This window comes from Scyliorhinus canicula, chromosome 8 (genome assembly GCF_902713615.1).
Source record: "Scyliorhinus canicula chromosome 8, sScyCan1.1, whole genome shotgun sequence".
In the NCBI taxonomy this organism is placed as follows: domain Eukaryota; kingdom Metazoa; phylum Chordata; class Chondrichthyes; order Carcharhiniformes; family Scyliorhinidae; genus Scyliorhinus; species Scyliorhinus canicula.
The window spans coordinates 148768112-148781505 of NC_052153.1; the positions used below are offsets into that span (position 1 = coordinate 148768112).

Consider the following 13394-nt stretch of genomic DNA (forward strand, 5'->3'; position numbering starts at 1 on the left):
TGGCAGCCGCGGAAACTCCGCCATCTGCCTCTTAACAAAGTCCCTGACCTGCATATACCTAAAAGCGTTCCCAGGGGGAGGTTCCACTTCCCCACCAGCTCCCCCAGAGTCGCGAACTTCCCATCCAGGAAGAGGTTCCCAAACAGTCTGATGCCTGCCTTGTGCCAGCTCCCAAATCCCCCACCCGTTCTCCCTGGCGCAAAACGGTGATTGCCCCGTATCGGGGCCCAAACTGAGGCCTTCACTTCCCCCTTAATCCGCCTCCACTGTCCCCAGATTTTGAGGGACGCAACCACCACCGGACTCGTGGAGTACTTTGCCGGGGAAAGTGGAAGTGGGGCCATCACCAAAGCCTCCAGACTCGTACACGCACAGGGCGCCACCTCCAATCTCTTCCATGCATCACCCTCCCCCTCCGACACCCACCCACGAATCATCGCCACGTTCGCCGTCCAATAATATCCACACAGGTTGGGCAGCGCCAGGCCCCCTACCTCCCTTCTTCGCTCCAAAAATACCCTCCTTACTCTCGGGGCCTTCGCGCCCACACAAACCCCAGAATCGACTTATTCACCCTTCTGAAAAAAGCCTTTGGGATCAATATGGGGAGGCACTGGAAAAGAAACAAAAACCTCGGGAGCACCGTCATTTTAACTGACTGGACCCTGCCCGCCAACGAGAGCGGCAGCGCATCCCACCTCCTGAACTCCTCCTCCATCTGCCCCACCAGCCGCGAAAAGTTAAGCCTATGCATAGTCCCCCAGGTCCCCAAGATACCTAAAGCTCCTCTCAGCCCTCCTCAATGGGAGTTCCACTATCTCCCTCTCCTGACCCCCCGGGTGCAGGACAAACAGCTCGCTTTTCCCCACATTGAGCTCATATCCCGAAAAGTCCGCAAACCCCTCAAGTATCCTCAGCACCTCTGGCATCCCCTCAGCCGGGTCCGTGACATACAGCAGCAGATCATCTGCATACAGCAACAACCGGTGCTTCCCTCCCCACCCCCCACCGCCCGCACAATCCCCCTCCAACTCCAAGTCCCTCAGCGCCATGGCCAGGGGCTCAATTGCTAACGCGAAGAGCAGGGGAGACAAGCGGCACCCCTGCCTCGTCCCTCTGGGAAGCCTCCGACCTCCTCCCATTCGTCACCACACTCGCCACCGGGGAGCTGTACAGCAACCTCACCCAGCAGATCAACCCCTCACCAAACCCAAACCTCCGCAACACCTCCCACAGGTAACTCCACTCCACCCTATCAAAAGCTTTCTCCGCATCCATGGACGCCACTATTTCTGACTCCCCAGCCACCGGCACCATCATCATGACATTCAGGAACCTCCGCACATTGGCATTCAATTGTCTCCCCTTTACAAACCCCGTTTGGTCCTCATGAATCACCATCGGGACCACATCCTCCACCCTCCTGGACAGCACCTTTGCCAACAACTTGACATCTACGTTAAGGAACGAGATTGGCCTATAAGACCCACACTGAAGGGGGTCCTTGTCCCGCTTCAGGAGCAAAGAGATAATTGTCCTGGACATCGTCAGGGGCAGAGCCCCCCCCTCCCTAACCTCATTCAGGGTCCTCACCAGCAGCTGCCGAGCAAATCTGAAAATTTCTTGTAAAATTCCACCTGCAACCCGTCAGGCCCTGGCGCTTTCCCTGTCTGCATACTTCCCAACGCCTCCACCAGCTTCTCCAACTCGATTGGGGGCCCCAAACCCTCCACCTGCTCGTCCCCTACTCTTGGGAACTCCAGCTTATCCAAAAAGCGGTCCATCCCGCCTGCTTCCCCGGGGGGTACCGCCCGGTACAGCCCCTCATAAAAGGATTTAAACACCCCACTGATGTCCTTTCCACCCCGCACTAATTCCCACCTGCATCCGTGGCTCCCCCAATTTCTCTAGCTGCCTCCCGCTTGCGGAGCTGGTGAGCCAACATCCGACTTGCCTTCTCCCCGTACTCATACACCGCCCCCTGCGCCCTCCTCCACTGCACCTCCGCCTTACGGGTGGTTAAAATGTCAAACTCCGCCTGGAGACTGCGCCGCTTCCTCAGAAGCCCCTCCTCCGGGGTGTCTGCATATCTCCTATCCACCCTGACCATCTCCTCCACCAGCCTCTCCCTCTCGACCCTCTCCCTGTGCACCCGAATAGATATCAGCTCCCCTCTAACTACTGCCTTTAGCGCTTCCCAAACCATCCCAACCTGCACCTCCCCGTTGTCATTGGTTTCCAGATACCCCCTAAACCCCTACGGATCCGCCCGCACACTTCCTCCTCTGCCAAAAGCCCCACATCCAACCTCCACAGCGGGCGCTGATCCTTCCCCTCCCCCAGCTCCAGGTCCACCAAATATGGAGCATGATCAGAAATGGCTATCGCCGAATACTCCGTCCCCACCACTCTCGGGATCAGCGCTCTGCTAAGCACGAAAAAGTCAATCCGGGAGTACACCTTATGAACATGGGAGAAAAAGGAGAACTCCCTACCCCCCCCGGCTCCAAAAACCTCCAAGGGTCCACCCCTCCCATCTGATCCATGTACCCCCTCAGCACAGAGGCCGCTGCCCGCCTCCTGCCCGTCCTAGACTTCGAGCGATCCAGAGCCGGATCCAGCACCGTGTTAAAGTCCCCACCCAGAATCAATCCCCCTGTCTCCAGGTCTGGGATCAAGCCCAGCATACGCCGCATGAAGCCCGCATCACCCCAGTTGGAGGAATAAACATTAACCAAGACCACCCGCTCCCCCTGAAGTCTCCCACTCACCATCACATATCGACCTGCACTATCCGCCACCACTTTGGACGCGACGAACGACAGGCTCTTACCCACCAAAATTGCCACCCCGCGGTTCTTTGCATCAAGCCCCGAGTGAAACACCTGTCCCACCCAACTTTTTCTTAGCCTCACCTGATTCGTAACCCTGAGGTGCATCTCCTGGAGCATAGCCACATCCGCTCCCAGCCCCCTCAAGTGAGCCAAGACCCGGGATTGCTTCACCGGACCATTCAGCCGCCTCACGTTCCATGTGACCAACCGAACCCGAGGGGCCGTCCCCTTCCCTCTGCGCCGATCAGCCATAGCCCTTCCTCAACCCACCACGTGCCCAGGGAACCCCCCAAGACCACTCACCACGGTGGCAGACCCCCCTCCCAACCCCCCCCTTCACCATCCATTCCCTCACAGTCCCTGCAGCACCAACCCGGCACCCCCTCTCCTCCTCGTCCCCCCCAAACCCCCCCCACCCCCTACCAGCGCCGGCCCCGCCACCAATTCCTCCGCCGCGGGAAGACTCCGGGGAGTTAAAATAGAGCTGGCGGTCCTTGTACGTGACCCAGATGCGAGCCAGCTGTAGAAGGCCAAACTTCACCCCCTTCCTGTGGAGCACTCCCTTCGCTCGATTGAAGCCAGCCCTTCTCCTCGACACTTCTGCGCTCCAGTCCTGAAAAATCCAAACGTCCGTGTTCTCCCACCTGCTGCTCTTCTCCTTCTTCGCCCACCTCAACACGCACTCCCGGTCAACCAAGCGGTGAAAACGGACCAGCACCGCCCTGGGCGGTTCGTTCGGCCTGGGCTTCCGCTGCAGCACTCGATGGGCGCCTTCCAGCTCCAGGGGACCACAAAACGACCCCGCACCCATCAGCGAGTTTAACATTAGGACCACATAGGCCGCTAAATCCGAACCCTCCAGCCCCTACGAGAGGCCCAAAATCAGTAGATTCTTCCGGCGGGAGCGGTTCTCCATTTCCTCCATCCTCGTCTGCCATTTCTTGTGCAGTGCCTCATGCGACTCGACTTTCACTGCCAGGCCCAAAAGCTCACCCTCATTCTCCGAAGCCTTGTGCTGCAGCTCCCGAATCTCCACGGCCTGAGCCGTCTGAGTCGCCACCAGCTTGTCCAGCGAGGCCTTAAACGGCTCCAAAATCTCGGCTTTGAGCTCCTTGAAGGAGCGCTGAAGCAGCTCCTGCTGCTCCCGTGCCCACTGCTGCCACTTCCCCGCCAGCTGCCATCTTGCTTTTTCTGCCTCTCGCCTTTCTCTGTGGTAAAACCGACTTTTGGACTGCTTCACTGCGAGTCCAGTCCATCCACCGGCCGCTAGGCACACTGGCTGTGTTTCCCCCCCGGGGAAAAGTCGAAACAGTGCCGTTGCGGTCTCTTAAAAGAGCCCGAAAGTCCAAAAAAAGCATGAGCTGCCGAACGTGCGGCTTTGCTCCGCATTGCCGCCACCGGAAGTCCGCAGATTTGCTTCTTTGGCACACAGTCTTCTACACACTTACTAATGAAGTCAGTTACTGTAGTGGCGTACTCGTTCAGGCTGGTCGCAGAGTTTTTAAATACTGACCAGTCCACTGACTGAAAGCAGTCCCGTAGGAGATCCTCCGATTCCTCAGACCAACAATGCACGACTTTCTTTGACGAATTCTCCCACTTTAGTTTTGGCTTATAAGCCGGGAGCAGGAGCACAGCCTTGTGGTCAGATTTGCCAAAGTGTGGGTGGGCGCATGTTTGATATTTGTGTAGCAGTGGTCCAGGATGTTTGGGCCTCTGGTGGAATAGGTGACGTGTTGGTGGTAACTTGGTAGTATGCTCTTGAGCTAGGCCTGATTGAAGTCCCCAGCTTCAGTGAACAAGGCCGCGGGATGTTTTGTTTCAAGGCTAATTGTGGTGGTGAATATTTTGTCCAGTACGATTTTCACATTCACATGGGGTGGGGTGTAAACTGCCGTCAGGATACCGGAGCTGAACTCCCGCGGAAGGTAGTAGGGGCGACATTTTAGCGTCAGGTATTCTAGGTCCAGGGAGCAGAAACTCGGCAATGTTGCTACATCTAGGCACCAGGAGGTGTTGATTATGAAGCAGACCCCACCTCCCCTTGCCTTGCCCGAGGCCGCCGTACAGTGCATTCGGTGGATTGAGAAGCCTTCTAGTTGTAGGGCACAGTCCGGTGCAGCAGGAGTGAGCCATGTCTCTGTGAAACAGAGCACACAGCAGTCCCTTAGTTCTCTTTGAAAATTGAGTCTGGCTTTAAGTTCATCTAGTAATTGCAGAAGTTCGGCAGTGCCAACCCACCCTCCTCGACTCCGCTCCAACAATATTTTCTTCACCCGTGTGGTTTTATTTGCCCATACAAAGCCCGAAATAATCTTGTTTACCCGCTTGAAAAAGGCCTTGGGGATGAAGATGGGGAGGCACTGGAAGGCAAACAAAAATCTGGGGAGCACCGCCATTTTCACAGTCTGCACCCTCCCCTCCAGCGATAGCAGGAGCATATCCCATCTTTTAAAGTTCCCCTCCATTTGCTCCACCAGCCGGGTTAGGTTGAGCCTGTGTAATGCCTCTCATTTCCGAGCCAGCTGTATTCCCAGGTAGTGAAAGCTCCTCGCTACCATCCTGAGTGGCAGCTCCTTCAGTCTCCTCTCCTGCCCCCTTGCCTGGATCACGAACAATTCACTTTTCCCCATGTTCAATTTGTACCCCAAGAACCTGCCAAATTCCCCCAAGATCTGCATAACCTGCCCCATCCCCTCCACCGGGTCCGAGATGTACAAGAGCAGATCGTCCGCATACAGCGAAACCTGGGGCTCTAACCCCACCCCGAACCAGCCCCTGCCACTTCCTTGACTCTCTCAGCGCCATGGCCAACGACTCTATAGCCAGAGCGAACAGCAACGGGGAGAGGGGGCACCCCTGCCTCGTCCCTCGGTGTAGCTTAAAGTATCCCAATCTCAGCCGGCTTGTGCACACACTCACTACCGGCGCCTCGTAGAGCAATCGCACCCAGTCGATGAAGCCCTCACCAAACCAAACCTTCCCAGCGTCTCCCAAAGATACTCCCACTGCACCCGATCAAAAGCCTTCTCCGCGTGCATCGCAACCACCACCTCCGCCTCCTCTCCTTCTGAGGCCATCATAATTACATTCAAAAGCCTCCGAACGTTAGCATTGAGCTGTCTACCCTTACCAAATCCGGTTTGGTCCTCCCCATCACCCCCGGGACACAGTCTTCTATCCTAGTGGCCAAAATCTTAACCAGCAGCTTGGCAAATACATTCAAAAGCGAGATCGGCCTATATGACCCACATTGCTCCGGGTCTTTTTCTTGTTTAAGGATGAGCGAAATCAAGGCCTGTGACATCGTTGGGGGGGGGGGGGGGGGGGGGGGGGGAGGATTCCCCTCTCTTTAGCCTCATTAAAGGTCCTCATCAGCAGTGGGCACAACACCTCTGAGAACTTCTTATTAGAATTCTACCGGGTAACCATCCAGCCCCAGAGCCTTGCCCGACTGCATGCCCTCCAGTCCTTTAATAATTTCCTCTGCTTCAATCGGGGCCCCGAGATTTGGGTATTCTAAATTAATTTAAAAAAGATTGTTTTCATGATGCTCTGCCACAACAAAAATGCCGGTAGTAACTCACTTGAGAAAAGGAAAGAGAATTCCGAACAGCTATTCAACGGAACAAAATATAAATTAAACTGATACACCGTTTAGAAATGGCATTTGGTCCATCCTGACAGTCATTTGTCATCAATATAAACATGACCATGTAAGATAAGTGGAGAAAAAGGTGCACCACACCAAGACAGATTAATCAGAAGAGAACAGCAAACAGTGTTCTGCAAAAATCGGTTAGTGCAAAAAATGACCGTTCTGAAAAGTTGTAAATTAGATTTTTTTTTTAAGTAGAATTTCCAATCATATTTCATTTTTAATATAATTTATTTTTAAATCTAAAATGATTTAAGTTTAGTCCTTAGTTGGACCACTTAAAGAAACATTATTTAAAATGAAATGATAATGTTTTGAAAATATTCTACAATAATTAAGAGGAATTGGAAAATAATAAATATTTGCACTTATCTACACGTGATTACCTTCTCTAAAATTTTGTTTCGTGCTCCCGTTTTTTGAAGTAATGTCTTTGTATGTGTAGTGGCTTTATCAAGCACAGCCTGTTAAATATAGAGTGGTACAATTGTAAGTACATTAGAACATATGCAGTGTATCATTTATTTTCTATATTTAGAAGAAAAGCACTTTGAAGAAAGCTGCCAAATGAACAGGTAGAAATTTTTTTTTAAACTATTACAATATGGGCAAAAGAAATGTTGTCTCTTAACTTTGATACAGTTTTAAGTAGTATTGTTCACTCATGAAATAGTGCCAGCCAGCTGTTGCTCTGGCGCATCGTTATGAAATTCCCTTTGTTTTCTGTGTAGCCAATGCAGATGCTCTTTGTCACAAGGGAAAAAAACTCAATTTGTTTTTGTTTTTAACCATTCTCAGGATGTGGGCATCATTGGCAAGGCCAGCATCTTTAATTGTCTTAACGAGGTAGCAAGCCACTTTCTTGAAGCACTGAAACAAAATGGCTTGCTACACCATTTCAGTGAGCAGTTAAGACCCAATCATGTTGGCTGTGGGTTTGTAATCACATATTCTAGTCCAGGTAACAATGGCAGATCGCTTTCCCTAAACAAGATTCGAGAACCAGATGAATTTTTACAACAATCCAGTTCTTTTGTGGTTACTATTACTGATATTAGCTTTTAATTACATATTTACCAAATTGTGCGATTTCAAATTCCCCAGCTGCTGGAATTTGAACTCTCCTCCAGATCATTTGCCTAGGTGCATGGGAATATCAGCCCAGTAACAAATGCAATATGACCACTATGGGCATTTTTCCTTTGCATCTTAAATGGCTTGCTCCATTATTTTTACATCCTTTAATTCTTCTATTGCAATTTTATTGCCTCATTAAGATTACCTTTCTACATCACAACCATTACTTCATTTCAGTTTTTCCAAAGAAAAAGTCTGTAGCACATTTTATTCATAAACCCCTGATGGAGCAGTATAATATTGTCAGCTATTTGAGGGGACAAGAAAACATGGTTGGTATCCTGTAAGAAATTTACAACCAGGGTAAAATGTTAGACCTGGGTCATTTGCATCCTTGGTCATTAGTATTGGTTCACAAGAGAACAAACCTGGTTCTAGAAAGTGTTATCAAGCATTTTTTAACTAGAGCAGCTAAACTCACTGAATCCAGGCCATGTAGTGTTCTAGGTGTATTCGACATATATTTATTCACCCACAACTTCCTTACTTAATTCCTAATAATAGTGCAATATATTTTTTTTAATTTCTGAAGGCACTAAGGGGCTATTTTTCCAAATGTTATCTCAGATTGCAGTGGTCATCACAGCTGAATGATCTGGAGTTCTCATTACACATTCATACTTGCAAATAGGGGTTACCAAAAAGCTAATTTTTTCCCTCTTTTCCAAGGGGACATATAGGTTCATTTCAGCACCTCAAACTTACTCCACATGAGAGAAACTTGCTCAATACAGCCTGGTTTAAACCTGGGGTCTTTGTCTATATATTTCAATAGCATATTGGTCTTCATTCAATGGAACATTGGGGTGCTATCTAGATTTTTTAATTCTCAATGTGGGTGTAGCTTGGTATTTAATCATACATTTTGCCAGCATCTTAAACCAGATATTAAAATACTATTAGGATATTTATCATTACTGTACTTCAATAGAAAACATGTACAACAGTTTGCATTTATGTAGTACCTTCAACTTAGTAAATTACTTCCTACGAAAGGATACAAGGACGTACCCACAACCGCCACGACAGACACTACTGGAAGACCTACTGGACGCAAGTATCCTAGAGAAAGGGAACTGTAGTGACATGTATGGCCGACTGGTAGATAGGGACGACACCGTACTGGACGCAACAAGAAGGAAATGGGAGGACGACCTGGGGATGGAGATAGGGTGGGGACTCTGGAGCGAAGCACTGCATAGGGTCAACTCCACCTCCACGTGCGCAAGGCTCAGCCTGACGCAATTAAAAGTGGTACATAGAGCCCACTTAACGAGAAACCGTATGAGTAGGTTCTTCCCGGAGGTGGAGGACAGATGTGAGCGGTGCCAAAGAGGCCCGGCCAACCACGCCCACATGTTCTGGTCTTGCCCCAGACTTGTGGAGTACTGGACAGCCTTCTTCGAGGCTATGTCCAAAGTGAGGGGTGAGGGTGGAGCCATGCCCGATAGTGGCGGTCTTCGGGGTTTCAGACCAGCCAGATCTATTCCTGGGGAGGAGGGCGGACGCCCTTGCCTTTGCCTCCCTGATCGTCCGCCGTAGAATCCTGTTTGGCTGGCGGTCAGCAGCACCGCCCAGAGCTGCAGACTGGCTGTCCGACCTCTCGGATTCTCTCCAAATGGAGAAAATCAAATTCGCCATCCGAGGGTCGGACGACGGCTTCCACAGAACGTGGGAGCCATTCATGCAATTGTTCCGGGACCTGTTTGTGGCCAACGTACAAGAGGAAGAATAGTCAGGGGAAGGTAGCCGGCGGGGCGGAGGGGGGGTGGGGGGGGGCTACGGGCTCGTTACGGGGGTTTGATGGCTAGCTAAGGCCCAAAACCAAACTAAATAAATGCCAATAAACATGTTGGGGAATGTAAAATATGTATGCCGGCAAAGAGGGGGAGGCCACAGTTATTACTACGAAGATGCTCACCTGTAAATATATATGTTAATTTTTGCGTGTTCTTTTTTTCTCTCTCTCTAACAATTTGTAATTTGTTCAATATAAAACATGAAAACTGAATAAAAAACATTTATTAAAAAAACTTAGTAAATTAAAGGGTTATTCACAGGATCGTAGCAGATATAATTTTACACTGAGCCACATAAGGGCAAATCAAGTCAGCTGACCAAAACTTGGTCAAAGAGGTAGATATTAAGGAAGAGAGAGAGATTTAGGCGAAAAGGTTTGGTGTGGGAATGTGGGCTCAGACAGCTGAAGACACAGCTGTAATCAGGGATGCACAAAAGACCAAAAGTGGAGGAATACAGAGATCGTAGTGGATTGGAGGAAGTTACTGAGATAGGGAAGGGCGAGGCTATGGAGGGATCTGAAAACAGATAACAATTTTAGAATTAATGGGTTGCAGGACCAGGAGCTAATGCAAATAAGTCAGTGCAGGAGCGATGGGGGAATAGGTAAATTGTTAGTTAAGATACAAGCTGCAGAATTTTGGATGAGTTTAAGTTAATGGAAGGTGAAAGATGGCAAACTGGCCAGGGTGTCTTTGGAATAGTACAGACACTCAATAATTCTTTCATGAAGCAGAAAATAAAAATACTAGCCTGGTTCACTTTTTGTAATGCATTTTGTAGCATTCCAATTCAGGAACTTGACAACATGATCAACGTAAAGAGGTGAAAGATGATTTCAAGATTGTTTAGAAATTTGTAAGCATTTATCCACTACAATTTATCTGATAATTAAACAGCCCACACCAGCCAATCCAGAAACTGCATACATCAAGCTTAGGCTGGTAAACAACATCACCATTCATTTGTTTTTAATAAATTTAGAGTACCAATTCATTTTTCCAATTAAGGGCCAATTTAGCATGGCCAAACCACTTACCCTGCACATCTTTGGGTTGTGGGGGTGAAACCCACGCAGACACGGGGAGAATGTGCAAACTCCACACTGATAGTGACCCAGAGCCAGGATCGAACCTGGGACCTCGGCGCTGTGAGCCAACAGGGCTAACCCACTGCGCCACCGTGCTGCCCGGAACATCACCAACTGGCAAGTGCCAGTTAATGGCTATTTGAAACCAGAGACAGCCCAATCACTTTCATGAATTTTAAGGGTACCACCTCCTCAGATTTCCCCATCAACATCATGGGGTCACAACGGACAAAAAAAAATCAACTGCAGCTGCTGTATCAATGCTGTAAAAGAGCAGGACAGAGCTGGCTATTCTGAGGTGAGTGAGTGAGTCTGCAATTGTCCAACAGGTTTGAAGCTCTCTCAGCTTGTTTGGATGATATTAGGTGTTGCAGGGTGTATGAGCTGCCTGGCCATGGCACAGTAATCCAAGAAACCATTCAAGTGGGGGCAGCACATGAGAATGAAGTGGTAGGAGAAGACTGCAGAGTGAGGAGATTGTCACCGTTCTCTGCAGCAAAGTGCCAGAGTTCAGACAGCTGTGTTGATTGCTCAGTGCATCGGGTTCGGGACATCTGCTCCGGGCTCGAGAGAAACTTGCAGTGGGAAGGGGAGGATCCCACTGTGGTGGTCCATAGAGATTCCAACAACATAGGTAGAATGAGGAAATCCGTCATTGTCGCTTGGTTTATATATGATACAGAGTCAGGGACTCAACACCTGTGCAATACAGTCAATAGCAGTTAAGAGTGGTCACCATTGAAGAATCAATAATCTGCTTCAAATGGAACTCCCTTCCGATCAGCACTGTGGGTGTAGCTAAACACCTGCAGAGCTTCAAGGGGTGGGTCACCACCAACTTCTCAAAGGCTCTTAGGGATGGGCAATAAATGCTGGCCAATCCAGAGACACCCACGTTTTGCAGAAAATGGAGTTTGCACGTTCTCCACATGTCTGCGTGGATTTGCTCCAGGTGCTCTGGTTTCCTCCCACAGTCCAAAAATGTACAGGTTAGTTGAATTGGCCATGCTAAATAGCCCTTTAGCATCCAGAGATGTGCAGGTAACGTTACGGGAATAGGGCAGGAACCTGGGTAGAGTACTCTTTTGGAGGGTCAGTGCAAACTCAATGGGCCAAATGGCCTCCATCTACACTGCAGGGATCCTATGAGAAACTTATTTTTCTTCTATTCATAAAACTAGCATCGTATACTTACCACAACACAGAAAATGTTTTAAAAAAGAGTTTCTAACAAAATGTAGCAACCAAACTATTCAGTTGAGTGAAGCATGGTTTTCACTAATGCTAAGTTATCGGTTATGGGTATAGCAGGACGATATAGTCAAGTCAGGTTTCCCCTTAAAATGCATGATGCCCGACTAATCAGTGGGATTAAAACAGTGGGAGTAAAGTATTTATTTAACATTAGCAACTCACCATGCCCTGCAGTATTTTTAATGCTTCATATTTTCCCTCAAGTTGCTTTTGAGTTACTTCAAGCTCACATCGTAGAAATTCTGCTTCCTGCACAATATACAACTCAGAAATTAATCACAACATTACATTTCTTTGAATAAGCAATCAAAATTGCACGAGAAATCATTACCAAAGGCTGAATTAGAATAATCCATATGAATCAGTGAACTTTTCTTTTACTCTTTAATGGGACATGTGTGTCACTGGCTAGTCCAGTGTTTTTATTGCCCATGCCTAATTGCGCTCGAGAAGGTGGTGGTGAGCCACCTTCTTGAACCGCTGCAGTCCATGTGGTTTAGGTGCACCCACTATGCTGTTAGGCAGGGATTTCCAGGATTTTGATCCAGGGATAGTGAAGGAACAACAATATATTTCCAAGTAAGGATGGTGTGAGGCTTACAGGAGAACTTTGAAGGCGGTGGTGTTCCCACACATCTGCTGTCCTTGTCCCAAGTGGTAGAGATCACAGGTTTGGGAGGTGCTGTTGAAGAACCCTTGATGAAGTCCTGGACTGCATCTTGGAGATTAACACACTGTTGTCATTGCGCATTAGTGGTTGAGGGAGTGAATATTGAATGTGGTGGATGGGATGCCAATCAAGTGGGCTACTTTGTCCTGGATGGTGTCAAGCTTCTTGAATGTTGATGGAGCTGCACTCATCCAGGCAAGTGGAGGGTATTCCATCACACTCCTCACTTGTGCCTTGGACAGGATTTGTGGACTGATGAGGTGAATTATTCTCTGCAGAATTCAAAGCCTCTGACCTGCTCACGGAGCCACAGCATTTATATGGCTAACCCAGTTCATTTTGTGGCCAATGGTTACCCCCAGAATCTTGATCGTGGGGAATTTGGTGATAGTACTGCCATGGAATATCATGGTTAGTCGGTTGAATTCTGTCTTGTTTGAGATGGTCATTGCCTGGACGTTATGTGGCATAAACGCACTTTGTCGCTTATCAGCCGATGCCTAAACTCTTATCCAGGTCTTGCTCCATATGGACACAGTCTGCTTCAGAATCTGAAGAGTCACGGAATGGTGCTCCACATTGTGCAGTCATCAACAGAAATCCCACTTCTGACCTTATGATGGAGTGAAGGTCATTGATAAAGCATCTGAATATGCTTGGGCCTGGAACACTACCCTGAGGAACATCTGCAGTAATGTCCTGGGACTGAGTTCATTGACCTACAACAACTGCAACCATGTTTCTTTGTGCTAGGTGTGACTAGGTGACTCCAACCAGTGGAGCGTTTACCCCCCGATTCCCACTGACTCCAATTTTTCTACGGTTCCTTGATGCTACGCTTGGTCAAAGGCTACCTTGGTGTCAACAGCAATTACTCTTACCTCAGTCTGGCCTTCAGAACTTTTTGCCCATATTTGGACGAAAGCTGTAATGAAGCCAGGGATTGAGTGA

The 13394-nt window shown here is 48.9% G+C and overlaps 1 protein-coding gene across 4 annotated transcripts in view; it reads right to left on the bottom strand.

The window, feature by feature from the left end:
* Positions 1-13394, bottom strand: part of ccdc125 (coiled-coil domain containing 125) — an 83610-nt gene that overhangs the window by 38229 nt on the left and 31987 nt on the right. For all 4 annotated transcript variants that reach the window (XM_038805403.1, XM_038805404.1, XM_038805402.1 and 1 more), the window contains exons 4-5: positions 11936-12022; positions 6879-6956 (exon numbers count right to left, since the gene is read on the bottom strand). In XM_038805403.1, the coding sequence (XP_038661331.1) occupies positions 6879-6956; positions 11936-12022 (165 nt within the window). The remainder of the gene's footprint in view (positions 1-6878; positions 6957-11935; positions 12023-13394) is intronic.